The 24,269-nt window shown below is 56.6% G+C and overlaps 11 protein-coding genes across 11 annotated transcripts; 5 read left to right on the top strand and 6 right to left on the bottom strand.

Moving 5' to 3' along the window:
• Positions 1-432: 432 nt before the first annotated feature.
• On the top strand, positions 433-1,667 carry L226DRAFT_357881 (ubiquitin-conjugating enzyme). The gene is made up of 8 exons (XM_067674199.1): positions 433-612; positions 722-770; positions 833-850; positions 901-998; positions 1,052-1,086; positions 1,140-1,217; positions 1,286-1,382; positions 1,442-1,667. Exons 1-8 carry the CDS (start codon positions 510-512, stop codon positions 1,498-1,500), a joined length of 537 nt encoding a protein of 178 aa, XP_067537607.1. The 5' UTR covers positions 433-509; the 3' UTR covers positions 1,501-1,667.
• L226DRAFT_357941 (uncharacterized protein) lies at positions 1,297-2,123 on the top strand. The gene is made up of 2 exons (XM_067674200.1): positions 1,297-1,382; positions 1,442-2,123. The coding sequence occupies exon 2, from the start codon at positions 1,510-1,512 to the stop codon at positions 2,023-2,025; it is 516 nt and encodes a 171-aa protein (XP_067537606.1). The 5' UTR covers positions 1,297-1,382; positions 1,442-1,509; the 3' UTR covers positions 2,026-2,123.
• L226DRAFT_544529 (UPF0261 domain protein) lies at positions 2,064-3,668 on the bottom strand (the record flags this gene model as incomplete). The annotated part of the gene is made up of 2 exons (XM_067682279.1): positions 2,064-2,112; positions 2,392-3,668. 2 exons carry the CDS (start codon positions 3,666-3,668, stop codon positions 2,064-2,066), a joined length of 1,326 nt encoding a protein of 441 aa, XP_067537605.1.
• Positions 3,669-3,949: 281 nt separating this feature from the next.
• On the bottom strand, positions 3,950-5,068 carry L226DRAFT_505011 (uncharacterized protein). The gene is made up of 2 exons (XM_067678010.1): positions 4,717-5,068; positions 3,950-4,663 (listed from the first exon to the last, which is right to left on the bottom strand). Exons 1-2 carry the CDS (start codon positions 4,948-4,950, stop codon positions 4,058-4,060), a joined length of 840 nt encoding a protein of 279 aa, XP_067537604.1. The 5' UTR covers positions 4,951-5,068; the 3' UTR covers positions 3,950-4,057.
• Positions 5,069-5,281: 213 nt separating this feature from the next.
• L226DRAFT_533039 (uncharacterized protein) lies at positions 5,282-6,588 on the bottom strand. The gene is made up of 7 exons (XM_067680375.1): positions 6,409-6,588; positions 6,049-6,334; positions 5,918-5,989; positions 5,796-5,864; positions 5,630-5,734; positions 5,483-5,581; positions 5,282-5,422 (listed from the first exon to the last, which is right to left on the bottom strand). Exons 1-7 carry the CDS (start codon positions 6,582-6,584, stop codon positions 5,369-5,371), a joined length of 861 nt encoding a protein of 286 aa, XP_067537603.1. The 5' UTR covers positions 6,585-6,588; the 3' UTR covers positions 5,282-5,368.
• A 162-nt stretch (positions 6,589-6,750) lies between these two features.
• L226DRAFT_505005 (uncharacterized protein) lies at positions 6,751-8,265 on the bottom strand. The gene is made up of 7 exons (XM_067678009.1): positions 8,160-8,265; positions 7,861-8,104; positions 7,777-7,803; positions 7,521-7,717; positions 7,111-7,464; positions 7,019-7,051; positions 6,751-6,961 (listed from the first exon to the last, which is right to left on the bottom strand). Exons 1-7 carry the CDS (start codon positions 8,195-8,197, stop codon positions 6,898-6,900), a joined length of 957 nt encoding a protein of 318 aa, XP_067537602.1. The 5' UTR covers positions 8,198-8,265; the 3' UTR covers positions 6,751-6,897.
• Positions 8,266-8,440: 175 nt separating this feature from the next.
• Positions 8,441-9,406, top strand: L226DRAFT_459167 (ER-to-golgi vesicle protein transport Sft2; the record flags this gene model as incomplete). The annotated part of the gene is made up of 6 exons (XM_067675495.1): positions 8,441-8,664; positions 8,751-8,861; positions 8,929-8,955; positions 9,005-9,122; positions 9,196-9,237; positions 9,296-9,406. 6 exons carry the CDS (start codon positions 8,441-8,443, stop codon positions 9,404-9,406), a joined length of 633 nt encoding a protein of 210 aa, XP_067537601.1.
• L226DRAFT_533036 (uncharacterized protein) lies at positions 9,323-17,473 on the bottom strand. The gene is made up of 12 exons (XM_067680374.1): positions 17,273-17,473; positions 16,772-17,218; positions 11,610-16,019; positions 11,391-11,555; positions 11,215-11,336; positions 11,013-11,162; positions 10,822-10,960; positions 10,594-10,770; positions 10,394-10,533; positions 10,211-10,334; positions 9,942-10,141; positions 9,323-9,874 (listed from the first exon to the last, which is right to left on the bottom strand). The coding sequence occupies exons 1-12, from the start codon at positions 17,442-17,444 to the stop codon at positions 9,731-9,733; spliced, it is 6,390 nt and encodes a 2,129-aa protein (XP_067537600.1). The 5' UTR covers positions 17,445-17,473; the 3' UTR covers positions 9,323-9,730.
• A 76-nt stretch (positions 17,474-17,549) lies between these two features.
• Positions 17,550-18,681, top strand: L226DRAFT_533035 (acyl-CoA N-acyltransferase). Its single transcript, XM_067680373.1, has 5 exons — positions 17,550-17,750; positions 17,805-17,823; positions 17,891-18,020; positions 18,075-18,130; positions 18,203-18,681. The coding sequence occupies exons 1-5, from the start codon at positions 17,626-17,628 to the stop codon at positions 18,467-18,469; spliced, it is 597 nt and encodes a 198-aa protein (XP_067537599.1). The 5' UTR covers positions 17,550-17,625; the 3' UTR covers positions 18,470-18,681.
• Positions 18,682-19,333: 652 nt separating this feature from the next.
• L226DRAFT_357780 (uncharacterized protein) lies at positions 19,334-20,396 on the bottom strand. The gene is made up of 4 exons (XM_067674198.1): positions 19,953-20,396; positions 19,589-19,890; positions 19,469-19,530; positions 19,334-19,418 (listed from the first exon to the last, which is right to left on the bottom strand). Coding segments are annotated over exons 1-4 (606 nt in total). The 5' UTR covers positions 20,194-20,396; the 3' UTR covers positions 19,334-19,417.
• Positions 20,397-21,235: 839 nt separating this feature from the next.
• L226DRAFT_521681 (heat shock protein 70) lies at positions 21,236-23,469 on the top strand (the record flags this gene model as incomplete). The annotated part of the gene is made up of 6 exons (XM_067678718.1): positions 21,236-21,338; positions 21,395-21,515; positions 21,571-21,763; positions 21,817-22,742; positions 22,798-23,001; positions 23,055-23,469. 6 exons carry the CDS (start codon positions 21,236-21,238, stop codon positions 23,467-23,469), a joined length of 1,962 nt encoding a protein of 653 aa, XP_067537597.1.
• Positions 23,470-24,269: the final 800 nt, after the last annotated feature.

Below are 24,269 nucleotides of genomic sequence, written 5' to 3'. Positions count from 1 at the left end.
AGGCGACAGTACTAAGTACATCTCTGAACAATTTCAAGGATGAAACGACGTATCATTCGTCTGCCGACTAGCCAGCGGAAGACTTCCACATAGGCCATCAAAACGGTAAAGAGCACTTACAGTTTCCGTTCCGCCCTGCAAAAGGGAAGCATACGGTTGGTCAGGCAGCAGCTGCTGTCCACAAAGACCCGTCAAGGTAAGGTCAATCCTAGGTACCACAGACGACCTTATTCATGAAGCTCTCTCTTTGCACAAAACAAATACTGTACTGTTTCCTGTTTCCTATGTATGCCTGCACTGTTTGAAACGATTGACAGAAGACAGAAAGGGGGAGTCGCGAGATCAACTCGGATAAGTTCGGTGAGGATTACAATAAATACTTTTGACACGCTTATATAAGAGGCGTTCACAGGCAATATGGGCGCCTATAACCGTTCTCCTCCGCTCCTGCATCGATCCCTCATCCACTTGCACGCTACATCTCCTCCTACCCTCGCTGTTCTTTCACGATGTCTAGGACAGGGACGCCGGGAGCTGTTCCGTCGAACACGCTCCTTCTCCGTCGGCAGCTCGCAGAGCTCACTAAGCACCCTGTAGAGGGTTTCTCAGCAGGTGCGGGATGCCGGGTACTTCTCTGACATTGACAACTATGCTGACCGTCTGCCTGAACAACAATTTGATGTCGACGATTCTATGGATTTTATTCCGACGTTGGTCTTAGGCCTGGTTGACGATAACAACATGTATGAGTGGGAAGTCATGATCATTGGGTGCGTTCTTCCGTCGTTCGTAGTGTGAGCACTATAGATCTGACTGATTGTATGTCGCGTAGTCCTCCCGACACTATCTAGTGCGTTACCACGTGCTCAACATCACTTAAAGTCTAACTGATGTATGCAGCGAGGGTGGCTTCTTCAAGGCGCGGCTCAGCTTCCCGGAAGACTTCCCCCTGAGTCCACCCAAGATGCGGTTCATCACGCCCATGTGGCACCCGAACAGTAAGCCCGTACGCAAGCTATGATATTTGCTTAGTCGACAATGTTCGCTGCAGTTTACCCCGATGGCGCCGTGTGCATCTCAATCCTTGTGAGCCATTCGATCCTCCTTGTCCGCGCGTCCTCTGACAAGAGCACGTTTAGCATCCCCCTGGCGAGGATCAGTATGGCTACGAAGATTCTGGGGAGCGTTGGCTGCCGGTTCACACAGTGGAGTCCATTGTGAGTCACCCCTTGTCGCTTATGCAGTCGTGCCCTCATTTACTTTTTATTGACTTGTATCACTATAGCTCCTCAGCGTGATCTCCCTGCTCTCGTCCGACAAGCCGAACTTGGACAGTCCAGCGAACGTGGATGCGGCCAAGGAAGTGCGCGAGAACTTCGAAGGTGCGCCAGTCCAATTGTCATCCCGGTGCAATCATTAATAATATACTTATGTCCATCAGGCTACAAGAAGAAGGTCCGGCGACTTGTGCGTAGAAGCGCAGAGGAGGCCTTTGACTGATATTAGTTCATGCGCTCCTCGACCTCTCACCTCCGGACTTACCGTGTTAATCGACGTCTCTCGATGCACTCCATTATTCACGTCCTCTCACGTCTTACGTCTTCTGGGTCTCTGAGCTGTACTATGCTTTGTACATGTTGCCTTCTCATCGTCTTCCGCATCATAGCCTACACACTTCTCAAGTCCCCTTCCCCCCTCTCTAGTCTGCACTTCTCTTCGCAATGTTGTCATCAGGAATTTTTTGTATCGAGATATAGCAGATCCTCCAGAACTATCGTTCCCTGTACTTTATCCACACCAGCTCTATCGCGTTCAGGGGTGCGTTCGAGTCGGCATGATACGGGAGAACTGTACGGATTGTCCTGTTCTCAATCTTCCTCGTATGTGTGCGAACCTCTCCTTATGTTACTACAACACGAGCTGACAACATGTTTCTCGTGGCAGAGCGCGAATATAAGGAGGGAAGTTTACGATCCGCCTTGCTTGCAGACCGCTGGGTGTCCCAACTCCGCGCAGTATTTTTAGGCCACCTTCCACCATTGTATCTTGGTGGTGCTTCCCATTTATGAGCTCCGATAGAACACTGCGAAGTCGCCGTGGATTATGACCACTCTGCAACGGCCTGCAGATACCCGTACATGGCTTCCTGGGCACTCAGTGCTTGGTGCGCCTATCGGGGTTTGCTGTATGTGTCACGTTTACATCTGTACGCGCAGTGCTTGCTGACATTCGGAAACTCAGTACTTACCATATGCAAGCACGGTCACCAGCTGGCTAACTGTGGTTTCAGATGTAATCGTACGAATTTCCTTTGAGAAGTAAAGCCTAGAACATTAAACCCCACCCTCGATCGGTTTGAGGTGCATCATCCTGACCAGGCTCCCAACCAACGCCTCTACGAACGCCCGGTTGTTGATGTCTTCTTCTCGCTCTACAACCTTCACCTGTTCCTTGCCACCTCTACATTCGGCCAAACGGTGCTTCAACGCCCGGAACAGCTCCTCATCAGCTTCCCTGTCCTCGAACGGCCCACCCTTCACGTCCATCGCGCTCACGCCGCCGCGGGGCAGCCACACCTCCGCCTTCGCCCCATCTGCGGCGCGCAGCTTCTCTGCGATCGTCCTCCCGAGCTGCGCACACTCCTCCCGCGTCGTGCGCATGAGGGTCACGCTCGGGTTGTGCTCATACAGCTTCCGTTTCCCCTCGCCTTCCGACCTTGTCCACTTCTCCGGCACGCTGTCCCGCGGTCCAAAGTTCACCATGTCGAGTGCGCCAACTGACACGACCTGCGGCACGCCTTTGCGCGCGGCGGCCTCAAGCCGCTGCGGGCCCGCGCTGAGGACGCCGCCGACGAGCTCGTCCGCCAGCTCCGTCGTGGTCAGGTCAAGCACGCCGTCGAAGAAGCCCTCCGAGACAAGCCGCTCCATCGCCCTTCCGCCTGTCCCCGTCGCGTGGAAGACGTACGGCGCGCAGTCGTACTTTGCGAGCACCTCGCGCGCATGCGTGACCGCAGGGGTCGTCACCCCAAACATCGTGATCGCGATGCGGCGTGTCGGGCGAGTCTTCTCCTGCTTGCCTGCCTTGGCCTCTGCGTAGATCCGCGCCTGGTGCGCCCGCGCCATGCCCGCCACTGCCGCCGCGGCGTTTTCGAGAATGGGGCAGAGGATGTCGTTCAGCCCGGCGATGTCGACCACGCTGTACATGACGGCAACGTCCGCCTCACGCACGAACGGACCGACATCGCCTGCGGCCATCGTGCTCACGAGCAGCTTCGGGAAGCCGAGCGGGAGGACAGCGAACACCCCCGCTGCGAGCGCGGACCCGCCCGAGCCTCCGAGAGCAATGATTCCGTAGATATCATGCGTTGCAGCGAGCGACGCGAGGATTGGACCCGCACGCGAGGAGAGGGCGGTGATGAGGTCGTTGCGCGAGAGGGCGCGGACGTCGGGGATAGGGTGCGGGAACGACGGGTCAGAGGGGCCCATGGCGAGGATGGAGGCCTGGGTGATGGCGATGGCGGGATGCGTTGCGGCGGTACGGCCGACATCGACGAGCTTGACGCGGAGGTGGTGCGTTTCAGTTAGGAGCTTGTGGACATAGAGAAGCTCGTCGAGTTTGGTATCGCATGTCCCGAGAACCACGACGCATGGCGCAGCGCTGTCTGTCATTCCGATGATGTTGTCTGTGCGTGGGTGTGTGTCCTGGGTGTGTATGTACACTAGTAGTTTGCTCTGGATGATGGAGGTTATAAGCCCACGAGCAACGTGAATGGAGACGAAGAAGTGCAGTGGCAAAGGCGCGTGCTCGGAGTTAGGCTCATCACATGGTCTGGGGCGACGTCACTGTCAATGTATCGTGCGACTGGAGAACTGGAAGAGTCTCAGGAAGCAGCACCAAGGTTGCTCTGCTCGGCGTAAGGAGGGCCTCTTCCTTTTGAACAACTTCTGTAGGGACGAGCAAGACGATGCCTAAACGCGGTCACGTTACAGCAATAGACGCGTTTGTGGCGCAGCGACGCGTTCGGACTACTAGCATCATATATCATAGATTGTCCACTTTACTTCGCTCTAGCGATCTCCTTGAATCGTCTCGCGTTATCCTCAATTGCAGTCTCTGCAGGCAGGCGCTCCATGCTCGACGCGCCAAAGAACCCATGAACTCCCTTCGTGCGGCTCAGCACATACTCCGCATCCTCGGCGGTGGCAATAGGTCCCCCATGGCACAGGACGATGATCTCCGGGTTGATCTCGACCGCAGCGTCCCGACACTCCTGCACGCGCTCGACGCAGTCCTCGAGCGTGACCGCCGTCTTCGCGCCGATGCTCCCGCTCGTCGTCAGCCCCATATGCACGACAAGCACGTCCGCCCCCGCGCGCGCCATGGCCTCCGCGTCGCCGACGGTGAAGACGTAGGGCGTGGTTAGGAGGCCGAGGTTGTGCGCCTCGCGGATCATGTCGACCTCGAGCGAGTACGACATCCCGGTCTCCTCCAGGTTCTGGCGGAACGTGCCGTCGATGAGACCGACAGTGGGAAAGTTCTGGACTCCGCAGAAGCCGAGGTCTTTCAGCTGGCGGAGGAAGCGGGGCATGGAGCGGAAGGGGTCTGTGCCGCATACCCCAGCGACGACACCGGCGTGCTCAACGATTGGGATCACTTCATTCGCCTGTTGGGTGGTCAGGTGCCGGCTTGCGTGCGAGTAGACGAAGACGAACTGACCATCTCCACGACAATAGCATTGGCATCGCCGTATGGCATCAGCCCCGCGAGGGAGCCTCTGCCCGCCATTCTGAAGCGGCCGCTATTGTACAGGACGATAAGGTCCGCACCGCCCTTCTCGATGAACTTGGCGGAAAGCCCGATGCCCGCGCCAGCTCCGAGGATGATCTTGCCGGAGTCGATGGTTCGACGAAGCAGGGCAAGGGCTTGCTCTCGGTTGGTAGGAGATGTCATGGTGAAGTTGGGATGAAATTGGAGGCCGGCAAAGGTGATATCGCTTATCCCAAGTCGCTGATACTAAGGTGTGGAGATCAAGAAGTTATGTTGTCAGCCACCGGTCTGAGAAAGTCGAAGAGGGGCCATTCCGGCGTTCTGTCTTGTTGTGATTACATCATATGTATCCGCGCTTGTTCTAGCCTCCCTATCATACTAGGCCGCAGTCGACCACTGACCATAACCGCGGCGAGGATTGGGTCTAGAGTGCAGAAATAGCACGTTGTATCGTCGCACATAGTCAATGCAGAGCGTTGACATCATTCCTGCAGTCGATGAAGAAGCCCTCGCAGACGTCGCACAACAAGAAACTGCATAGGTAGCGAGAGAGTTACACGAAAGAATAACATGCATGGCGATACCAAGCACAATGATACTATTACAAATCCGGAACAGACACAGGGAGAGCCTGCTTCCAAGGGTATGCAGTATACTGTAAAGGCGTTAGTGAACTTCCATATAGACCCACTCAGAACACGGCACACGGACTAACCTTCCACAAGGGAGCATACTTCCAATAAAAGATCCATGGCCCGAGCACATTCTTGACGAAACCCGGGGCGGGCGGGAACTCGCACCCAGGAGGGAGGTTCTGTGAATCAATCAGCACCAGCTGCAGAAGAGCCTGCAGGGAGCGCACCTGAACAACGAAGGGCAGCTCGAGCTTCGAGTCGCCGGTCGCCTGCGCCTTGTGAGTCGCCGTGTTGATCGCCTGGAGCTCGTCCTCGGTGAACTTGGCGGTGAGCTGCGTGGAGGCATCGGTCAGTGACGTTGGGTAGAACTAGCGGCGGCGGAGGAACTTGAACCTTCTCCGCCTCCAGCGAGTCCAGCTCATCAGCCAGGTGCTCCATGACCGGGAAGAGCAAGGCGTCAACCTATGGTTTCACCAGTCAGCAGGCAGAACATGCTAGAGGCGCCAGTAAACTACCTTCGCTCTGAAAGCTGCCGCATCCCACTTGTCGGCCGTCACAGTCTCAAGATACTTGAGGAGGTCACCAAGCTATGCAAGGATCGTCAGCAAAGGACACCACTGTACCACAGCTGAATCAGGCGTCGCACCGGCTGCAAGAATGCCTCGTGCTGCTCGTGGTTCTTCTCCATCGAGCCCGGGATCTTCTTCTCGAGCATCGGGAACAGTGTCTTCTCCTCCGCATCGTGGTGGTCCACCAAAAACTTGATGGAGAGTGTCGCGTACTTGCGGTAGTGCTCAAAGTCCCCCTCGGGGAACTTGTCCGCGTAAAAGTACGCGCTCTTCCACGCATACCAGATCACCATGTGCGTCCACGCCATCGCCCACGCCGTCTTGCCCGACGCGAGCGCGGGCCGCGGGACCTCGGCGACCTTGCTGCACGTCGTTCACCGTCACTGGTCAGTCTACACTCATACTCGCGAGCTCAACGCTCAATGCTTTGGGCGCACCGAATCTTGGCGATCTCTGCCAAGACTGCGGAGTCGCTGAACTTGCTAGCGCCCATCACGGGGTCTGTCGACATAATGTGCTGGATGTGATTGGTTCCGAGAGGCTTGTTGAGTGCGCGGAAGGCGAGGAAGGCGAGAACGGCGGCAAAGACTGAGCTCAGCAGCTTGAAGTTCATGATCAGGCAGGGGCCCGCTGCTGCGTCGGGGCAACCCATGCTTTATACGGGCTGTGGCATTGACGCGCTCACACGCTCTGGATGCTTCTGGGCCTGACCGTGGTTGCCGGTGTGCCACGATATTGCCTGCCGAGGCGAATGTATCGCAATCCCTGTTGGTTTTGACGACGGAGGTTTCAGTTTCGGGACTTAGTAATCATTGGAGGTCAGTGAGTGCTAGCGAGGTACAACAGTTGGTTTCAAGAGGCAAGTAAGTCCGACACGGGAGAGGCGCCTGTTAGTACACAAGTGGTCAAGCTTCAAAGCTTCACGCTCAAGCCTTGATTTCCGAAGCCTTCTTGCACGAGAACTTGTGGGACGGCCACGCCATCCGTTGGCTATAAAGCAAAGCAGTGAGCACGTCAAACAAAGTAGCATTGCCAGCCGCAACTTACCATTCTTTTCCGCAGTAGTAAGTCAACTTGCAGCTGCAAAGAAGTAGCGATGAGAATATACTCCAGGCTGCGAGAGGAAGTGATTGAATCACCGAGAGCACAACGACAGGTTCTTCAGCTCCTTTGGCTCCTCGCAGTATCCGCACTGCCGCATGTTCGTCTGCTTGAACGCCTTGCTGACCTCGGGGCGGTCTTCCTTCGAGCCGAGCACCTTGTCGCGCACGGCGTTGCCCGTACGTTTCTTCGAAGTAGCGCCGCGCGCAACGGTGTTGTCGATCTTCTCGAGCTCGCTAGGCAGGAGAGTCGGGATGAACTTGTCTGCCGTGACCTGGAAGATGGGCGGCCTCCCGGCCACACGGTGGTCGCCTGCAGCGGCCTCGATGTCCTCGAGGAACTCCTTGCTGACCTTGAAGCGCTCCCTGGGCGTGACGTATGTCGCGCGGACACTGGGCCAACCATGAAGTTGAGGATCGCAGGAAGCAGCAAGACGAGGCGTGCTCACAGGCGCGGCTTGTTGCCCCATTCCCATTCGCCGTTCAGATACGTGAGGAGAGACATAAAGCGGTCTGCGTGATACTTGGTGATTGCATCGTAGTCGTGATGGGAGTAGTTGCCGCAGTTGCACGCCTCGGGGAACGTCATGACGAGGAGGAAGCGCGAAACGGTCATGTCCGTGAACACAAGGTGTCCCCAATCACGCTTCGGTAAAGGCAGAACTCAGCGGCGCTCACAGAGACATTGTTCGTAGACGAGCGCACCTCCCGCTTAGCCGCGGACTTTACGATCTGCAGAACGGACGTATGAGCGCACAGCGCCGGAGGAAACTTTGTTTGTCTACGCGCCTCGAATTGGTACAAGATAGGTGCCCACTCTTCCTTCCCCGCGTTTGCCTCGCACCAGTCCGCGACCTGATCGACAACGGATTTGCGGGCCATGAAGTCGGCGGGGGACATGTCGGGCGCGTTTGCGGGGCCGCGCGCGAACTTGCTAGAGATGTCATTCATCGACACGCCGAAATCCGTGCATTGGGTGAGCTTGCGGGTCGCGCAGGTCTCAGAGCGGTTGATCATCATTCCTGGAGAGAAGCTGGATGTTTTGTGAGGGCGCCGGACTGTTACGGCATGACATCCTCAACGCTCACTAGGGCAAGCCCGCGAAGGCAGAGGCGAAGCCGTCCATGTCTATCTTGGAAGTCCCTTCTTGTGAAGAAAGGCTTGAGCAAGAACTGATTTGGAGCTGCGAGGTGGTCAAGGACAAGGAGGAAACAAGATCGAGCGGCAGTACATAATAGATTCAGCCGGCGGGCGCTTGTATTGCCATTTCGGGCGAGATTGCTGGCGGACCGGAGCGTGCGCGTGAGCTCCCGTAAGCTTGTCCTCCACCCTCATCATCTCTTCTTCCTGCTGGCCTACTACTGCGAACATGCCAGCGCAATCCACCGAACAGTCCTTCCGCGACAACCTCTCCCAGTTTCGCTGGGCGCGCGGCAATAATGACGATTCCCAACAACAACAACAGAACTCCTCGGCTGGCGCAAACCCCTTCTCACGATTCTACAATGCCATTGGGAGTGGATACATACCACTACGATCAAGCGAGCGGACAAACGAGGAGGAGGCATACTTTGCGCTGTCTAGATGGGAGAGGTACGTCCGTTTGTCCTCCGAACTGCGGTTGCGTTCGGTAGGAGCGAGGGCAATGGGGACGCTGACACAGTCGACAACGACGGCAGGTTACTGGGCTTTGGAGCGTGCTTGATCGGGGCCGCCGTATGCTTCTTCGTTGCGTTCCTGACGATACCCATGATTGCACTGCGGCCAGCCAAGTTCGCGCTTGCGTTCAGGTGTGTCCTCTCGTTCACCCTGATGGCGTGCGTAATGTCTCAAGGGCTGCGGACGGGCATGGTGTAGTCTGGGGAGTCTCCTGGTGATGTTTGGGTGAGTGCTCTCGCTCTTCACTATCAATATCTGCTAGAACCGGCTGCAGGTTCTCTGTCCTCATAGGACCCATCAACCATATCAAGCACCTCTTCTCGAAAGAGCGACTGCCATTCTCCATCGCCTACCTCGCAAGTCTCGGTGCAACACTCTACTTCTCGCTAGGGGTGCGTCCGTTCTCTTCTCTGCCGGCGCACCCAACCGTAATCGACGTAACCGCGCGGCTCCCTCCCCATCCAGGCACACTCCTACCTCGGGTCGCTCATCGGCGCAATCGTACAAGTACGCTTACCGCCCCTGCTCTCTACCGACCGTGTACGCGTACTAACCCCGAGCGTAGGTCATTGCGCTCGTCTCCTACGTGCTCGCCTACTTCCCTGGGGGCGTCCAGACGCTGCGCTTCGGCGGCACGATGGCGCTGCGCGGGGCAGGCAGTCTGCTCCCCTTCTGACGGCTTCCGCGGCCGCAGTATACCATTACTTGCTGTACACGTATTGCCCTCGTTTCAACCTCTTCTTCATCTCAGCCTCCTTCTCCCGGAAGGTCCCGCCACGCTATCCACAAGCCCGACACACTGGCAACTGCTGCGAGCCTCAGAGTCAACGGGCACGATCTCCCGACGCACACAACCATCGCTACGTTATGCTTTATTATACAATTCGTTGCAGGTCGTGGAGAGTTACAAAGCGTGGACATCAAATGCAAGCAGGGGGTCCGTCCAAGAGTCGAGGTCCTGGTCGAAGAAAAGAAAACGTTGGGCAATCGGTGAACGGAATCAGTACGTCAGCAGCCCATTTTGTGACTCGTCCCGCGGCTGCTCGGGCTCCTCCTCGAGCCCGGCCGTGTCCGCGAGCCGCCTTGCCATGATCGTCCGGTAGCTCTCGTACGAGCGCCAGTTGTTCCCCAAGGTCTCCTCGTTCTGCGACATATCAGCGTCAGCTCGGCGTTCGCGCTAAGGGCACGGGAGGGAGCAATGATGGGCGTACCAAGTCAAGCGACTGCAGAGCCCCCAGGACAGGAGCGAGCTTGCGCTGCACTTCGGCGCGGAGCGTGTCGACGTCTGGCGAGGACGCGAAGCGCATCGTGTGCGCGATCGAGCCCTTGAGGTCCGGGTTGTTGATGTGCCGGCCTTCGAGGTAGAACGCTATGTGTCGCCAGAGCAGGAGCAGGAGCATCTCCAGCGTGCCTGTTGTACGCGTATACACTTGTCAGTGAACTCATTCTCAAAAGCTTCGTAGAGATGGGCCGGACTCACTGAGGATGGTCTGCGCGCGTCGCTTCGCGCCGGCCCGCCAGAAGGCGAGCTCGCGGCCAACGAGGTTCTGGCGCTGTCGCATATCCAGGTTCTCGAGGAGTGCAGGGTCCGAGATGTGCACGATCTAGATGAGCCATGTCAGTGCACATTGCGGTTTGATCAGTGTGAAGAAGAATGACGCACCTCCTGAATGTTGTCCACGCGAATGTGGTCCTTGGACGCAAGCTCTGCGGAGAGGTCTACGATCCGCAGGAGGACGTGCGCGAGGTCCCGGCAGAACTCGTTCACCGCTTCGATCGCATCACCGATACTGGGCACCGTCGCTGCAAGAAGAGAGCAGTCAGTGAAAAAGGCACATGGTGCATCAGCGTAGCGACACTCACCGATGAAGCGCGTCGGTCGCTCCTCGTGCTTGGGCATGGTGATGGACGGCGAGAGGACGAGCGTGAAGTCCGCCTCCGTGAAGTCGCTCGCAGTACCGAGGTACGAGATGACGGCGCTCTTGAGAAGCTCCTCCTTCACGGCCACTGCTGCACGGAACTTGGACTCGGGCGCATACTCTGGAACTTGAAGTCAGAGACATGTCACGACAACGCGAACACGAAACGTACCCAATGATTGGATGCCCGCATCAGTCAGTTCTGCGTCGGTTTGTGGCTTGACACGCTCATTCCAGTATCGATCACCGAGGCACTTCGCCGCCAGACTCGAGATGGCGCCATGCAACGCACCATAGCCCGAACTCGAGAGCTATAGCTTCTACGTCAGACCAACTAATTGGTGTTCGCAATTGAGAACTTACCAATTCGGTCTTCGGGATCAGATGTACCACACTGCCGCACAGTGAGACGAGGAGCCGGATCTCCTCCATCACGGACAGTGACAGCTCGTCAACCTCGTTCTTGAGCAGGAGCACAGCAGTGTCTCTGTGACTCGAGAGGAATTGCAGAGCCTGATGCCACAGCTTAGCTGACAGACCGACGGTGAACAGCAAGCACACTCACGTGATTTGCTGCAGTGGTGTGCTTGGGACCGAGAGATATGAGCATGCCGCTCACAAGCTGCAGGGCAGGCATGAACAGCTGGTGATAACGCTGGACAGCGGAGGGGAGGAAGCTGTCACGGTCTAACGGGCCTCGTATTAGCTGGTTGACGCGCAAGATGACGCATTGTTACACACCGAGGAATGCTTGGTCCGCCTCTGGTCGTGCGTCAAGGTAGTCACAGTCGGCGAGGATAGGGAGAACACGGGCCTCCAAGAGTCGCTCCGCGCCCTGGCGTGTCTGCGCCATACGCACCAACAGCGACATCTTCGCCTCGTACACGTACAGCGGGTTCAAGTCATCTAGCACATCAGTCAGCATCTCACGCATGTCTTGTTCACGCTACACCGACTCACCAGGATCTGGCTTGAGCACTGCCTGTAGCAGAAGATCCGACTCCTTCAGGCCGCGTACGAAGCCGCCAAGGAACCCTTGCCGGGCCATAGCCGCGAGCGAGGTAGCATGTTTCTCCCAGCGTGATAACCTGACGAGCGAGTCGAGGAGCATGAACGCGACCGTCTTCCACACTTCCGTGCCATCAATCGCATCACGGGAAACGATGGCGACAAGACGCTCCATGGCCGGCTTCAATATCGCGATGCTCGAATGAATGAGGGAGAGGCCTGCTGTCTGCATCGGTCGCCCGAGCTGACCCGACGCTGGCGCCAGAGACATGCTCTCATCCAACGCGAAGTCGCTAGCCGAGGGCGATAACGATGCTCGCAGGTTCCCAAAGGTCTCCTCTTCACTACCCTCTGGTGCCTCGTCATGCAGCACGAGGTGCAGGTAGTTGACAAGGGATGCATAGAGGTTGCCGCGGACCAGTTCAATCCGACTGTGATCCATGATGCACTCTAGGATGCTCCGAAGGAGGACATTGAGGCGTTCAGCGGGCAGCGCTCCTGCCTCAACATCGCCCCCTGCGGACTGCAGAAGGACCTGGTGACGCCGGTCTTCACGAAGCTTCGTGATTGTTGACAGGATGGTCTCAGAGAGGAGGACGGCGGTAGACTCGTGAATGTTGGATGAGCCGAGGGAGTTGGGAAGAACGTGGAGAAGGTCGAAGAGCATGTTCTCGCGGCGGTCGAAGGGAAGGCGATCAAAGCACTTCATAAGCGCCATGTCGAGGAGTCGGCGCCAAGCTTCGTAGCCCGTTGCAGCAGCGTACCGGATCTTGCGCCTGTGGTTCTCGATCGCGCAGCTCTCCAGAATGTAGTTGCTCTCTGCCTCTAGTGCGTCCGCATGCGCCTTGCTTGCAATCCGGCCTTGTAGGTGCAAGGTCCGCTTGGCGAGGGTCAAAAGCGACAGTAGGGCAGTGCGGTCGACGACTTCACAACCGGACTCATCGATCCTGAGGCAGGACTGCAGGTTCAGCTGGCCTAGGAACTCGAGGTTTTGCGGCTGAACGACCAAGCTATCTGACCAGTCGAAGTCCAGGGACTGGACGAACTCGATCATCCTGAGATGCGACTGACCAACCTCGCGGAAGGGCTTGAACATGTCAGCATCCCAGTTGTCGCCTCCATCTTCCAGGTAGTCTTCCTCGTTGCCGAACATAAGCTCCAGGAGTTCTGAGACGCTCTTCTGATGGCCGCGACTCGTGAGCACATGAAGGTCAAGGGCGACCAAGTCGAGGATCCAAGAACGGAGCTTGAGGAAAGAGGACAATGCAGTGACTGTGGTGACAACGCGCGAGCCGTCGCTGTATACGACCTCAATGAACGGCTGCTGCTCCGTTGGAGGCGCTTGGAAGGGAATCGCTGCGAGGTGTCTCGAAAAGAAGTCCTCTCGCGTGCGCAAGTACCGCATCGTAGCTTCGGAGGTCCGTGGGTGCTGGCACAGCTGGAAGATGACATGGTAGCACCGCTCCGCGAACGCTGGGAGAGTGATGAAGAGCGGCTCTCCAAGCGCTTGATGTCTGCGACTCTCCTTGCCCTTGATGCGCGGGACCCCAAAGTTCAGGAGGTCGAGGATAGAGTGTACACAGGAACGCCGCGCGCCCAGTGCATGGGGATCCTGGATTTGCTTGTCCGGAGACGCCCCACCGAACAGGAGGAAGTGAGCGACGTTGGGGTACGGGCGACCCGAGTGAGTATCCTGGACGAAGAGGTCGAGGATCGCAAGACGGATGGCTTGGATGAGAAGGTCCGAGGAAATATCAATGTCTGGCGCTCCTGCACCGGTCGTTTGATCGGCGGTAGTCTCAGCTTCCTCTACATCCTCGGCAACATGCGTGTCCAGAGCCCGCAGATAGCCCTCCAAGATGCGGATGGACTCACTGCTCCTGTCGACAAGCAGCGCCAACTGGGACAGCGCAGCCGACGATGACAACGTAGCGATGATCTTGACGCTGAGTAGCTGCAACTCGGGATATGACGGGAAGCAGATGTACGCAGCGAGAGCAGGAACGTAGTCGGGGGTGAAGGACAGAGCTTGGTCAAAACGGATGAAGTAGGAGACAGGAGGGACGTCGCCTGTCAACGCTGGCTCGTTGAGCTCGACGAGAAGGGGAAGGAAGACGTCGAGGAAGATATCCTGGATTTCGAGCACGCGATGGATGATCCTGAGAACGCGGATGATCGTGGTCCGGTAGTATGGCTCTTCCTGTGCAACTCCCTTCTCGAACCCATCGAGGCCTTCCACCAGATACGAAAGAATCAAGGATTGAAGGGGGGTGGAAGTGAGCAACCGCCTCATCAACTCGAACCCAGGGTGGATGGCAAGTTGCACAACCGCTTCCTTGCTGGGCTGTAGCTCCTCGACGCTTGTTACTAACGACTCGAGCTCGAAGCTCGCCAAACAACGCTCAATGAAGGACAGACAAAGATCGTTCATGCGCCATCTGTCCGACGGCCGGAGGTACTCGCGCGTGGGAATGCGCGCAAACACGTTGTCGACCACGAAAGACACGAATGGCCCAATCCCAGGTGTCCTGTATGGGGTACCAAGGGACTCCGGGATTGTGTTGACGGGTGTCGGATCGGATATTCGCTCACGAAGAGGAATACGCCTGGGAGTGTGGATGAGGGTGCTGAGGAGGTTGAGGAAGGGGATGGTAGAGGGGTATAACCTGTATGCCGACTCGACCTCGTCCAACTCCAGTTCGACTCCTCGGCCAACCGGGAGACCGGCACCAGCACCCGAAACGCGGACGTTGATAACCTCGAGTCTCTCCATCAACGTCCACACCGATTTGCAAATCTCTGCACCAGCCGCTCCTGCACCAGGTGCACAGAACGCAGCGAGAGTGTCGAAAATTGCACCCTTCAGTTCGAGCGGGACACCCAATGGAATGAGGGACACCATGGTGGGGATGGCGCGAAAACGTGCGTGACTGCATATGTTAACGCGAGCGGGTATCGAGTTCGTCACGACAACTGCAAGGAGACGGAGGAAGGCTTGAGCTAACAGGACATCCTGAGGGGAGAGCTGGATTTGTTGAGCAGGACGTGGTGGCGGTGCCTGAGCTTGCCATCCCTGGCTCGCACCAAGGCCCTGTTGAAGACCCATTATTGACTGACCGGGAGGAGGGTTCGCGCGAGGCGGAGCACTAGATGCTGCCCATGTCTCGAGCAGAGCAAAGACGGAGCTCCAAGAGACTGCAGGACCAGTGTTGTAGTGCGAAGTCGACGTCGAGGGGACGGGGGCTCCTGACACGACGTCGCCGCCACCGCGGACAAGATAGTTGTATGCGAGCTCACTGCACTGTTGGCCATTTGCGAGACCAGCCAGCATATCGAAAAGTGCCATCGACGTGTCAATGTCACGGGCTTGTGTTGACCAGATTGACCACTGGAGGAATGCAGCGAGCTTCCCGGAGGTCAGTTCGAGGTACTCCCGATATGATGTCCGTTGGCCTAGGACGACGGTTCCCGCGCCCCAGTAGTGCAGTGCCCTCTCGGAAGGCAGCATTGAGTACAACATGCCCACAAAAGAGAACAGCATGGCCATGTCGTTCCTTGGAGGCGTGGAGGGCTTGTCTGTCTCTGCTGCACCGGAACGTGAAGCGCCTTGCGGTGCAGTCGAGCGGTACATCCTCGTCCTGTCAGCGCGCGCTCCCGCGAGCAACAAGTCCTCTTGCCTCTGCTTGATCTTCCGCAGCTCAGAGGAGGCCTGGGTGATGAGGGAGCGTATGAGGGCCTCCAACGCATCCAGAATGACAGGCTTGAACTCGTCTGCCGGGAGCTCAATTTGCAGATCCTGCTCCGTGATGGTCAAGACGGAAGAGGCGTACGAGGTCAACGGTTGCGCAGTCTGACGTCTTTGGAAGAGGGTGAGCATCCGCGCGAGGTACGTGAAACAGTCGCCCTGGACCGCGTTCCAGATCTGCGTCTCCAACTCGTCGGACCTGAACCCATCCGTGTTCTCCAAGGCTGGGTCGGCACGACGTACAGCGGTGAGGAAGAGCGTCCACTGCAGGAGAATAGTCGCCTTGAGTCCCGGTTCTGACCATTCTTTCGATACATCAAACTTGCGTTTCATATCCGCCACCAAAGCCCCGTCGCCGAACAAACGTTTGCGCGCTTGACCACTCGGTAAGTTGGGATCCACGATGTCGAATGCCACTAGCACCGTAGGAAGAAGGTAGTAGACCATAGGATGTCGGGGATTCGCTTGTAGCCAGTCGACGACCTTCGGGATTTCCTTGGATGAGAGATGACCCATCCGCGAGAGCAAGAACAACGCCACTGCTAGTGTACGTCTCTCGTACTTCAGAGACTCGCAGCGTGCGTTCAAAATATCTGCGCCGAGGCCGGCGTTTGCAGCTGCACATGAAGAGGATCAGCATGAGGAAATACTACGAGAACCTATGGATTTAGATCGAGCAAGTGTAGTCTTAGACCGGGGAGGAAGGGGCACATCATGTGACGTTGGGGACGAATTGTCCAGAGTCCTTCGCCAGAGAGACTGGCGATTGGTAGGGGGGCTCTTCGGGAACATGGCAATTGTCCAAAGCTTGTGGTAAGTGGTGGCTAATCGCCTCTAGCCACAGGAAAGGCTCTCTGTAGCGCTTCTTGCATATGCAGAGTGTTTGGACTTCCATGAAATATCACACTGTATGCACATGTGCGAGTACATGGGCACCGCGTAACGCGCGCCGGAGCAGGGTTAAGCGGTAACCACTTTGCATATATGCGTACAGGTGGCATTGGAGGTTCCCCTCGAATGTCCCCATCACGAGCTTATGGAGAGGTGCCCCGTTGTTGAAAGTAAGACTATAGATCTATGGCGCCATCTCGTAGGCGTCTCAAGACGCAGAACACGACTCTGCCTGTCATCCATAGACAGCCACGAACCACAGCGCAACATGCTCATTGAGAACGCGAGGAAACATTGAAACCGGTGTGTTCACGAGTCTGATAATTCGCAGCGAGAGGTCATAGCGTGGCGCTACTCGCGCTACTCGTCTTCGAGTAGACGACGTACACGAGTTACTTCGCGAGGCGTCATAGAGGCGTCATAAAGAGAAAGAAAGCATAGAAAGACAAAAGGAATAGGGAGAAAATGAAGCACACACCTTGACTCGGAGGTACAGTCTCGCTCTTCGCGTTCTGCCGCGCTGCCTGCGCCTTGGTCAACGCGTTCCCCACATTATGGATCTCCTGGAACACTTTCATCGCCAACGAGAGCCCTGCGCCCGCCCTTCCACCCAGATTCAGTAGTTGCTGTCGAACGAACATGTCTATTCGTTGCTGAAGTGGTGACGCGTCCGCCGTCTCTGCACGCTCGGCCGCCTGGAGGATAGTGTCCAGACACTCCGCGATCTCCCTCCGTCGCGTGTGGTACTCCATGATGGCAGCCTCAATGCATTGTTCTTGCGTAAGGTTGGGGTTGTCGGCCATGACATCTTGGAGGAGGCCAGCAACATAACGCTCGGAGCAGTCGAGTTGTTGTGAAATGAACACGGCCTGCTTGGCGAAGTCCGCGTTCACCGCAACGGAGCGACCGTTCAAAACAATCTTCCCTGCACGTAAAGAGTTTCCGTAACGTTCAAACACGGTGGCGCACGCGAACATACCTGATTCCAGCTCCCGTTGCTCCTGCGGATTCCTCGGGCCAACATCGTAAAGGTTCACGAGCTGTGGCTTGTGGGCCATAAGCTCCTCGAAAAACTCCTGCTCGCCATTCGGAAGACCTCGCGCGCTGAATGCAGATGAGAGGATCGCCCGGAGACGCGAAACCGAGGACATGAGAGTGTGAGATGAGAGTAGAGAACAAGGTCGGTGCGATCTGCCGAGACGCGTGCCACCGACGCGCGACACGCTGCACACGCGCCCCTTTGCCTCCGACTTCGACTTCCCATCTCCCTCGCACCCCCCATCCACCCTCATTGCTGCGTCGAACCTCTTCTTCACCCCCTTCACTCGCGTAATGGACTCTATAACCTACCGGCAGTATAGTGGCGAGTCTGAATTACCTCATATCATGGCACTCGTTCAGCATGAACTGAGTGAGCCGTATGTTATCTACACCTACCGTTACTTCCTCCAACAATGGTGAGCGACATCCCGAACGATGCGTGGCACCATCACTGACATATGGACGAGAAGGCCACACTTGGCTTTCCTTGTAGGCTCACTATGTTTGTCGTCGAGGCCGTACTGTACTGACTCGGACCGCGTGTCGGTCGCTGTAGGCTTATCCGAGTCAGTCGTCTGACCCGGTAGGTGTCATCGTCTGCAAGCAAAGCATGCATCGAGATGTCACGAACAGGGGCTATATTGCCATGCTGAGTGTGCATAAAAATTGGCGCAAGCGGGGTATAGGTGCGTCGCCGTCGCGGCCTGTTGCGGCTTTCGGGCTAACCAGCGTTCTAATAGCGAGTACGCTCGTGCGTCGAACGGTAGAGGTCATGAAGAAGCATGGGGTTGAAGAGGTAGATCCTATATGTATTGTCTCTTTGTGTTGTCTGCGGTGAGCTCACGTCCTCCTGCCCCGTTTCGTGCAGGTCGTCCTCGAGACGGAGTTTGATAACTCCGCAGCTCTGTCCCTCTACGAGTCACTAGGCTTCATTCGCGAGAAGCGTCTCTTCCGCTTCTACCTCAATGGCAAGGATGCATTCAGACTTGTCCTGGTCGTCCCTCCACCAGAGATTGACGACGAGGACGGCAAGGTCGCTCAGAAGGGTCTTCCCATCCGGTTCCTCCCTCCGACACGCACTATCACGATCCCACCCCTCCCTTACGACAGTGATGACGAGGTCTCTTCGCGGTGAATACCTTATTCCCATTTGGCTAGACGTTGTCCAACCCACCTCTGCCTCATGTTCCTTCCGGTCCTTGCTTCCGGCTGCTCCCCGTTCTGGATTTTGCGATACTTGTTGTACAACATATTTATTCGCTCCCCACTCCGCTCAACTCACCCTGTATTGCTGGTGTATCACTAGTACATTTCGGGCTCTCCTAATGGTATCCTGCTTATCCGCGCAATCATTCTTCGCTCAGAAAGACCGAGTTGCCCACGAACAAGCCACCCAAGACGAAGACAGATTACTCAAAAGCGCAATCTGCGCTGGCGAAGACCTTCAAATTGGTATGGCGCTTGCGTGAGGATGTCGGAAGTTGTGGGGTCTGTCATGGCGCAAGGAGGAACTCATACCATATATTGGGCGGAAACAGGACTTTTTTGGACTATGGAATAATCCCGGCTGTCTTTCCTTTCCTTTCCTAATCCATCTATTGTCCCGTTAGGGCCTAGCCCCATGTCGGACACAATACAATGTACGCTACTATACGAGAGAAAGAAGCGTCCCGGCTGTCTGCCAGTGTCGGTAAAGGTTGTGGACTTGATCTGTAGTATACCTGGCAATGGCCGAGAGAGTGAGGATCTTCATATGCCCCCTTGTAGGCAGACAGCGGGAGAGGCGACGTCCATATCGGATAGACGACACATACGCATAGGATGGCGCAGGAGCAGGAAGAGAGGCGAGCACAAAGTTGACTGCATGCACGAGCATATGTTGAACGGGAGCAACATTGGTAGAAGCAGCATTTAGACGTATCCAGAGACCGAAGTTTGAACGACTCCAACAGAGCCAGACAAGACTACGCAGCGCCAGGATCACCAGATTCCTCCAGGACTCAGACGAGCCACGCTGCTCGTATGGGCGACTACGACGTGATATGAGGCTCGAGGGTGAGCTAGGTCACAAAGACCGACGGCTTCTAGCGTACGTTCAGCACCGGCGCGAAATGCATGTGAGGGAAGCACTCACCAGAGACCGGTGAACCGACTGGAGGATCCACTGGAAGGCAGAACCCTCAGGCATGAGCTGCGCTGCAAGGTGGGCATGATATCAGAGAAGCACTCATGGGAAACATGAAGGCGAGCTCACTGCGTTTGTATAGCATGAATCGCAATCCTGGGCGAGTCCGGGTACGCAAGAAATGTTGAAATAGTCGGAAGCGGAAAGAGGAGGCGAGCCGAGGATAGACGAGGAGACGGTCCGAGAGAAGATGAGCCGAGAGGAGCCAGATGACGAAAAGAAACGAAGAAAAGAGCACGAGTATTGCTGAGCGGACCTGCGTATGCGGGGTGTCGACGACTCTGCATCACTCGATCTGGTTCTCGTGTTTCTGCTGCGGGCTCCGGGATGACGTGTGGACGCGACGATGGGGCTGTTCGCCTGCCGAGTGGCTGACAAGGGGAACGAGATGAGGTGAGACACTGGAGGGTACGGAGGGCAAAGGGACACTCACCGGCACCTGGCAGACGACGCTCGCCAAAGAGTATCGTCGATGTTAGCGTCCGCGGAGTCGAACTTGGCCTATTGGAGAGCGCAGGCACCGCACACGAGAGGCGGGGACCCGGGGGGTGGTCGGCCATGGAGGCTTGTACCGTTACCCCGGGTGGGAGAGGGTCGGGAGGGCGAGTAGGATGGTAGACGGCGAACATGTCAGGTGGGCGACTTGGATGGAATAGGTACGCGGTGATGTGCATTCAACGAGAGGATGGTGACGGTTTCTGAAGAGGAGGAAACGGACGCGGCGGGAGCACTCTTATACTTTACATGTGAGCGGAGGCTGGTAGAGGCTGACATCCACGCTGCCTCTCGCAGGAAACGAGTAGGACTCCGTTGAGTCGGCACGCCCCGAGCAATGTCAGCCCAGCTGGCGAGCATCTCCCCGGCCTACTAGTATAATAACAAACCTTGCTGCCTTACGGATGGATTCAAATGAAGGACGATATACAGATATGTGAACAAACTCACGTAAGTTTGGGACTGACAGTTGGATTCATCGTGTGCTCTCAGTGCGATATCATACTCGGATCGCATGAGATTCATAACCACAGCTGGAGGTACATGGATCGATGCATAGCCTTTCGAGTTAGTGACGGTTGATGTGATGGTCTTGATTACCTCACGAACAACAAGAAAACGTCCACGCAAACCCCGCGCGGGAATACGTTCGTCCGCAATAGGTCCGAAAGCACAAGTAGTCAGCTTGCCCGCGGGCCTTCGTGATTTCCGTCTTGACCTCTCCACAGCTGAGGAGACCTCATACGTGTCCGTGGGCGACCCATGCGTTCAGGAAGTGACGCGGAGAAATTTTGGACGGCATGACCTTGCTCGACAATTCTCCGTGCGGTGCACAGACGGAGGCAGCATCACCAGACAGTGCATCACAGACGTGGCAAATGTAAGAGGTGCAGGAGTAGAGGGACCCCGAAAATGCCTCCGGCGTTTCTCGAAAATTCTGGCGGTGTTGCCGCCGGCAAGCCACGCGAAGCTGCCTTATTCGGGGCATAACATCAGTAAACGCCCATATTACTGAGCTTGGCAAGCCACGTCGAAGGGCAGAATTCATCAGCGGTCCCCGGGGTCAGCGTCTCTGCGAAGTGTTGACGTGGCGGAACGCGTCTCGGGTACTTATAAGTGACGCGCTACGTTTCGCTTGCAGCAAACGTCTCTTTTCCTCCCTCCACCATGTCTCTGCCTCGTCGACCGACGCGGACACAGTCTCGACGACTGCTGTCGTCCATGTCTCTTCTCTTCCTTGCTTTCCTGGCACTCATTCTTTTGTGCCCGGTGTCTGTGAACGCTGATGAGGAGAAGGCGAAGTATGGTCCGGTAATTGGTATTGGTAAGTAGCATCGTATCTTGTACGCGGACGCTTGCCTGACGCGTTGCCCATCGCAGATCTTGGTACAACATACTCTTGCGTTGGTGTACAGCGCGGAGGACGCGTGGAGATCATTGCCAACGACCAGGGTCACCGTATTACTCCGTCATGGGTCAGCTTTTCGGATGAGGAACGACTGTGAGTAGATGCCACCATGTCTCTACCCTCCCCGTCGCTCAACGCATTCGGACAGTGTTGGTGACAGCGCGAAGAATGTGTTCCACGCCAACCCGGAGAACACCGTCTTCGATGCAAAGCGTCTCATTGGTCGCAAGTTCGATGACCCTGAGGTCCAGCGCGACACGAAGCACTGGCCCTTCAAGATCGTCAACAAGGGTGGGAAGCCCAACGTCCAGGTCAAGTACCGCGGCGAGATTCGCGAATTCGTAAGTTTGTTCTGGTCGCTCACTGTTGTACCACTCTTGACCTGTGCATCTAGACCCCTGAGGAGATATCCGCCATGGTCCTTGGCAAGATGAAGGAGACTGCTGAGGCTTACCTTGGTCGCTCCGTCACGCACGCTGTTGTCACCGTCCCCGCCTACTTCAACGACGCTCAGCGTCAGGCCACCAAGGATGCGGGTACGATTGCCGGTCTCCAGGTCCTCCGTATCATCAATGAGCCCACCGCTGCCGCTATCGCCTACGGTCTTGACAAGAAGGGTGGCGAGTCGCAGATCATTGTCTACGATCTCGGTGGTGGTACCTTCGATGTTTCCCTCCTCTCCATCGACGACGGCGTTTTCGAGGTCTTGGCTACCGCTGGTGACACCCACCTTGGTGGTGAGGACTTTGACAACCGTGTCATCGAGTACCTCGTCAAGCAGTACAAGAAGAAGACCGGCACCGATGTCATGGGCAACCTCCGCGCCCTTGGCAAGCTCAAGCGTGAGGTCGAGAAGGCCAAACGCACACTCTCCAGCCAGCAGTCGACTCGCATTGAGATCGAGGCGTTCGAGAACGGCAACGACTTCTCGGAGACGCTCACCCGCGCTAAGTTCGAGGAGCTCAATATGGACCTTTTCCGCAAGACCATGAAGCCCGTCGAGCAGGTGCTCAAGGACGCGAACCTCAAGAAGGAGGACATCGACGAGATCGTCCTCGTCGGTGGTTCGACTCGTATCCCCAAGGTCCAGCAGCTCCTCAAGGAGTACTTTGGAAAGGAGCCTTCGAAGGGTATCAACCCCGACGAGGCCGTCGCGTATGGTGCTGCCGTCCAGGGTGGTATTCTTGCCGGTGACGAGTCCCTCGGTGATGTCGTTCTCGTCGATGTCAACGCTCTCACGCTCGGTATCGAGACGACCGGTGGTGTCATGACTAAGATCATCCCTCGTAACACCGTCATCCCCACTCGCAAGTCCCAGATGTGAGTCTCTTCGGTGACGTTTCTCCGCCCACGTTGTGCTAATGAGCGTCTGTAGCTTCTCGACTGCTGCCGACAACCAGCAGACCGTGTTGATCCAGGTCTACGAGGGTGAGCGGTCGCTGACGAAGGACAACAACCTTCTCGGCAAGTTCGAGCTCTCCGGCATCCCCCCCGCTCCTCGTGGTGTCCCTCAGATTGAGGTTACCTTCGAGGTCGACGCGAACGGTATTATGAAGATCTCAGCCCACGACAAGGGAACGTAAGTGTGCCTGTCATGTCCGTGCGCGAACATTGTCTGAGATCGTATTCCAGTGGCAAGTCGGAGTCTATCACTATCACCAACGAAAAGGGCCGTCTCTCTCCGGAGGAGATTGAGCGGATGGTGAAGGAGGCGGAGGAGTTCGCTGCTGAGGATGAGGCCCAGCGGAAGCGCATCGAGGCGCTCAACCATCTCTCGTCCTTCGTCTACGGCCTCAAGACGCAGCTCGCCGACCAGGACGGGCTCGGAGGCAAGCTCGAGGATGAGGACAAGAAGGCGATCCTCGACGCCGTCAAGGAGACGACGGACTGGATCGACGAGAACGGCCAGTCGGCGACCGCGGAGGAGCTCGAGGAGAAGTTGTCGGACGTCCAGAGCGTCGTGAACCCGATCACGAGCAAGCTCTACACGGGCGGCGGCGCGACCGATGATGATGACGACTACGCACGCTCGCACGACGAGCTATGATGCACTTGCATTGGATTGAGGACGCATTCTGCATGTTTCTGTGTTTTTATTACTTTGGAGCAAAATAATTATTGTACGCCTTGTCCTAGCATACTTCCCGCAATAGAACTGGGCTTCACGACCATTTTGCTTCTCGTGTGTATTACAGCCTCTAGAGGAATAGAATGACACCTGTTCGCATTCAGCACCGTATCTGCAACACAGACAGCTCGCTGTGTATAGCAATCGCTACACTACACAGGATGTTTTCCGATTACGGCAACTGATTGAAGAACGTTCTAGGCCCTCGCCGCCGGCAGGTGTTCAGTATGTTCTGACGTCATCGGATTTGAGGCGGTTCAACGTCGGCGCTTGTCCGGGGAAGTTGGCAACCGTTTTCCTTCCTTGCCAAACGGTCAACAGACGATGCTAACCACTCTACTCACGCGAACCGGACGCTTTCATGCGAAGTCCACGCTGAGGCGGGGACTCGTGTCCTCCGCTCCCAGGTTGAACTCGGGCGCGACGCTGCACCGGTCGACAGAGCTCGGTGCGGTGGAGGAAACGCAAGACATTGCGACGATGGACAGGTTGCTGAAGGAATTCCGTAAGATCAACTTTCATGTCTTTTAATTGCTATGCTGACATCTCTTCTCAGGTAACCGCACGGACCCCGCTAATCACTCGTAAGTATTCGAGTCGCCGCCACAGAGTCGAGTCATCGCCTCAACATCCATATCGCACCACACAGGATCTTCCCGATACGCTCTAGAGGTCTCTGGTCGGAGGCCTTGGGGCGGCTCGGTGTCTCTGAGGAATCG

Source organism: Lentinus tigrinus (assembly GCF_003813185.1).
Source record: "Lentinus tigrinus ALCF2SS1-7 unplaced genomic scaffold L226scaffold_7, whole genome shotgun sequence".
NCBI lineage: Eukaryota > Fungi > Basidiomycota > Agaricomycetes > Polyporales > Polyporaceae > Lentinus > Lentinus tigrinus.
The sequence above is the reverse complement of the archived record's forward strand: the minus strand, read 5'-3'. Positions and strand labels throughout refer to the sequence as shown.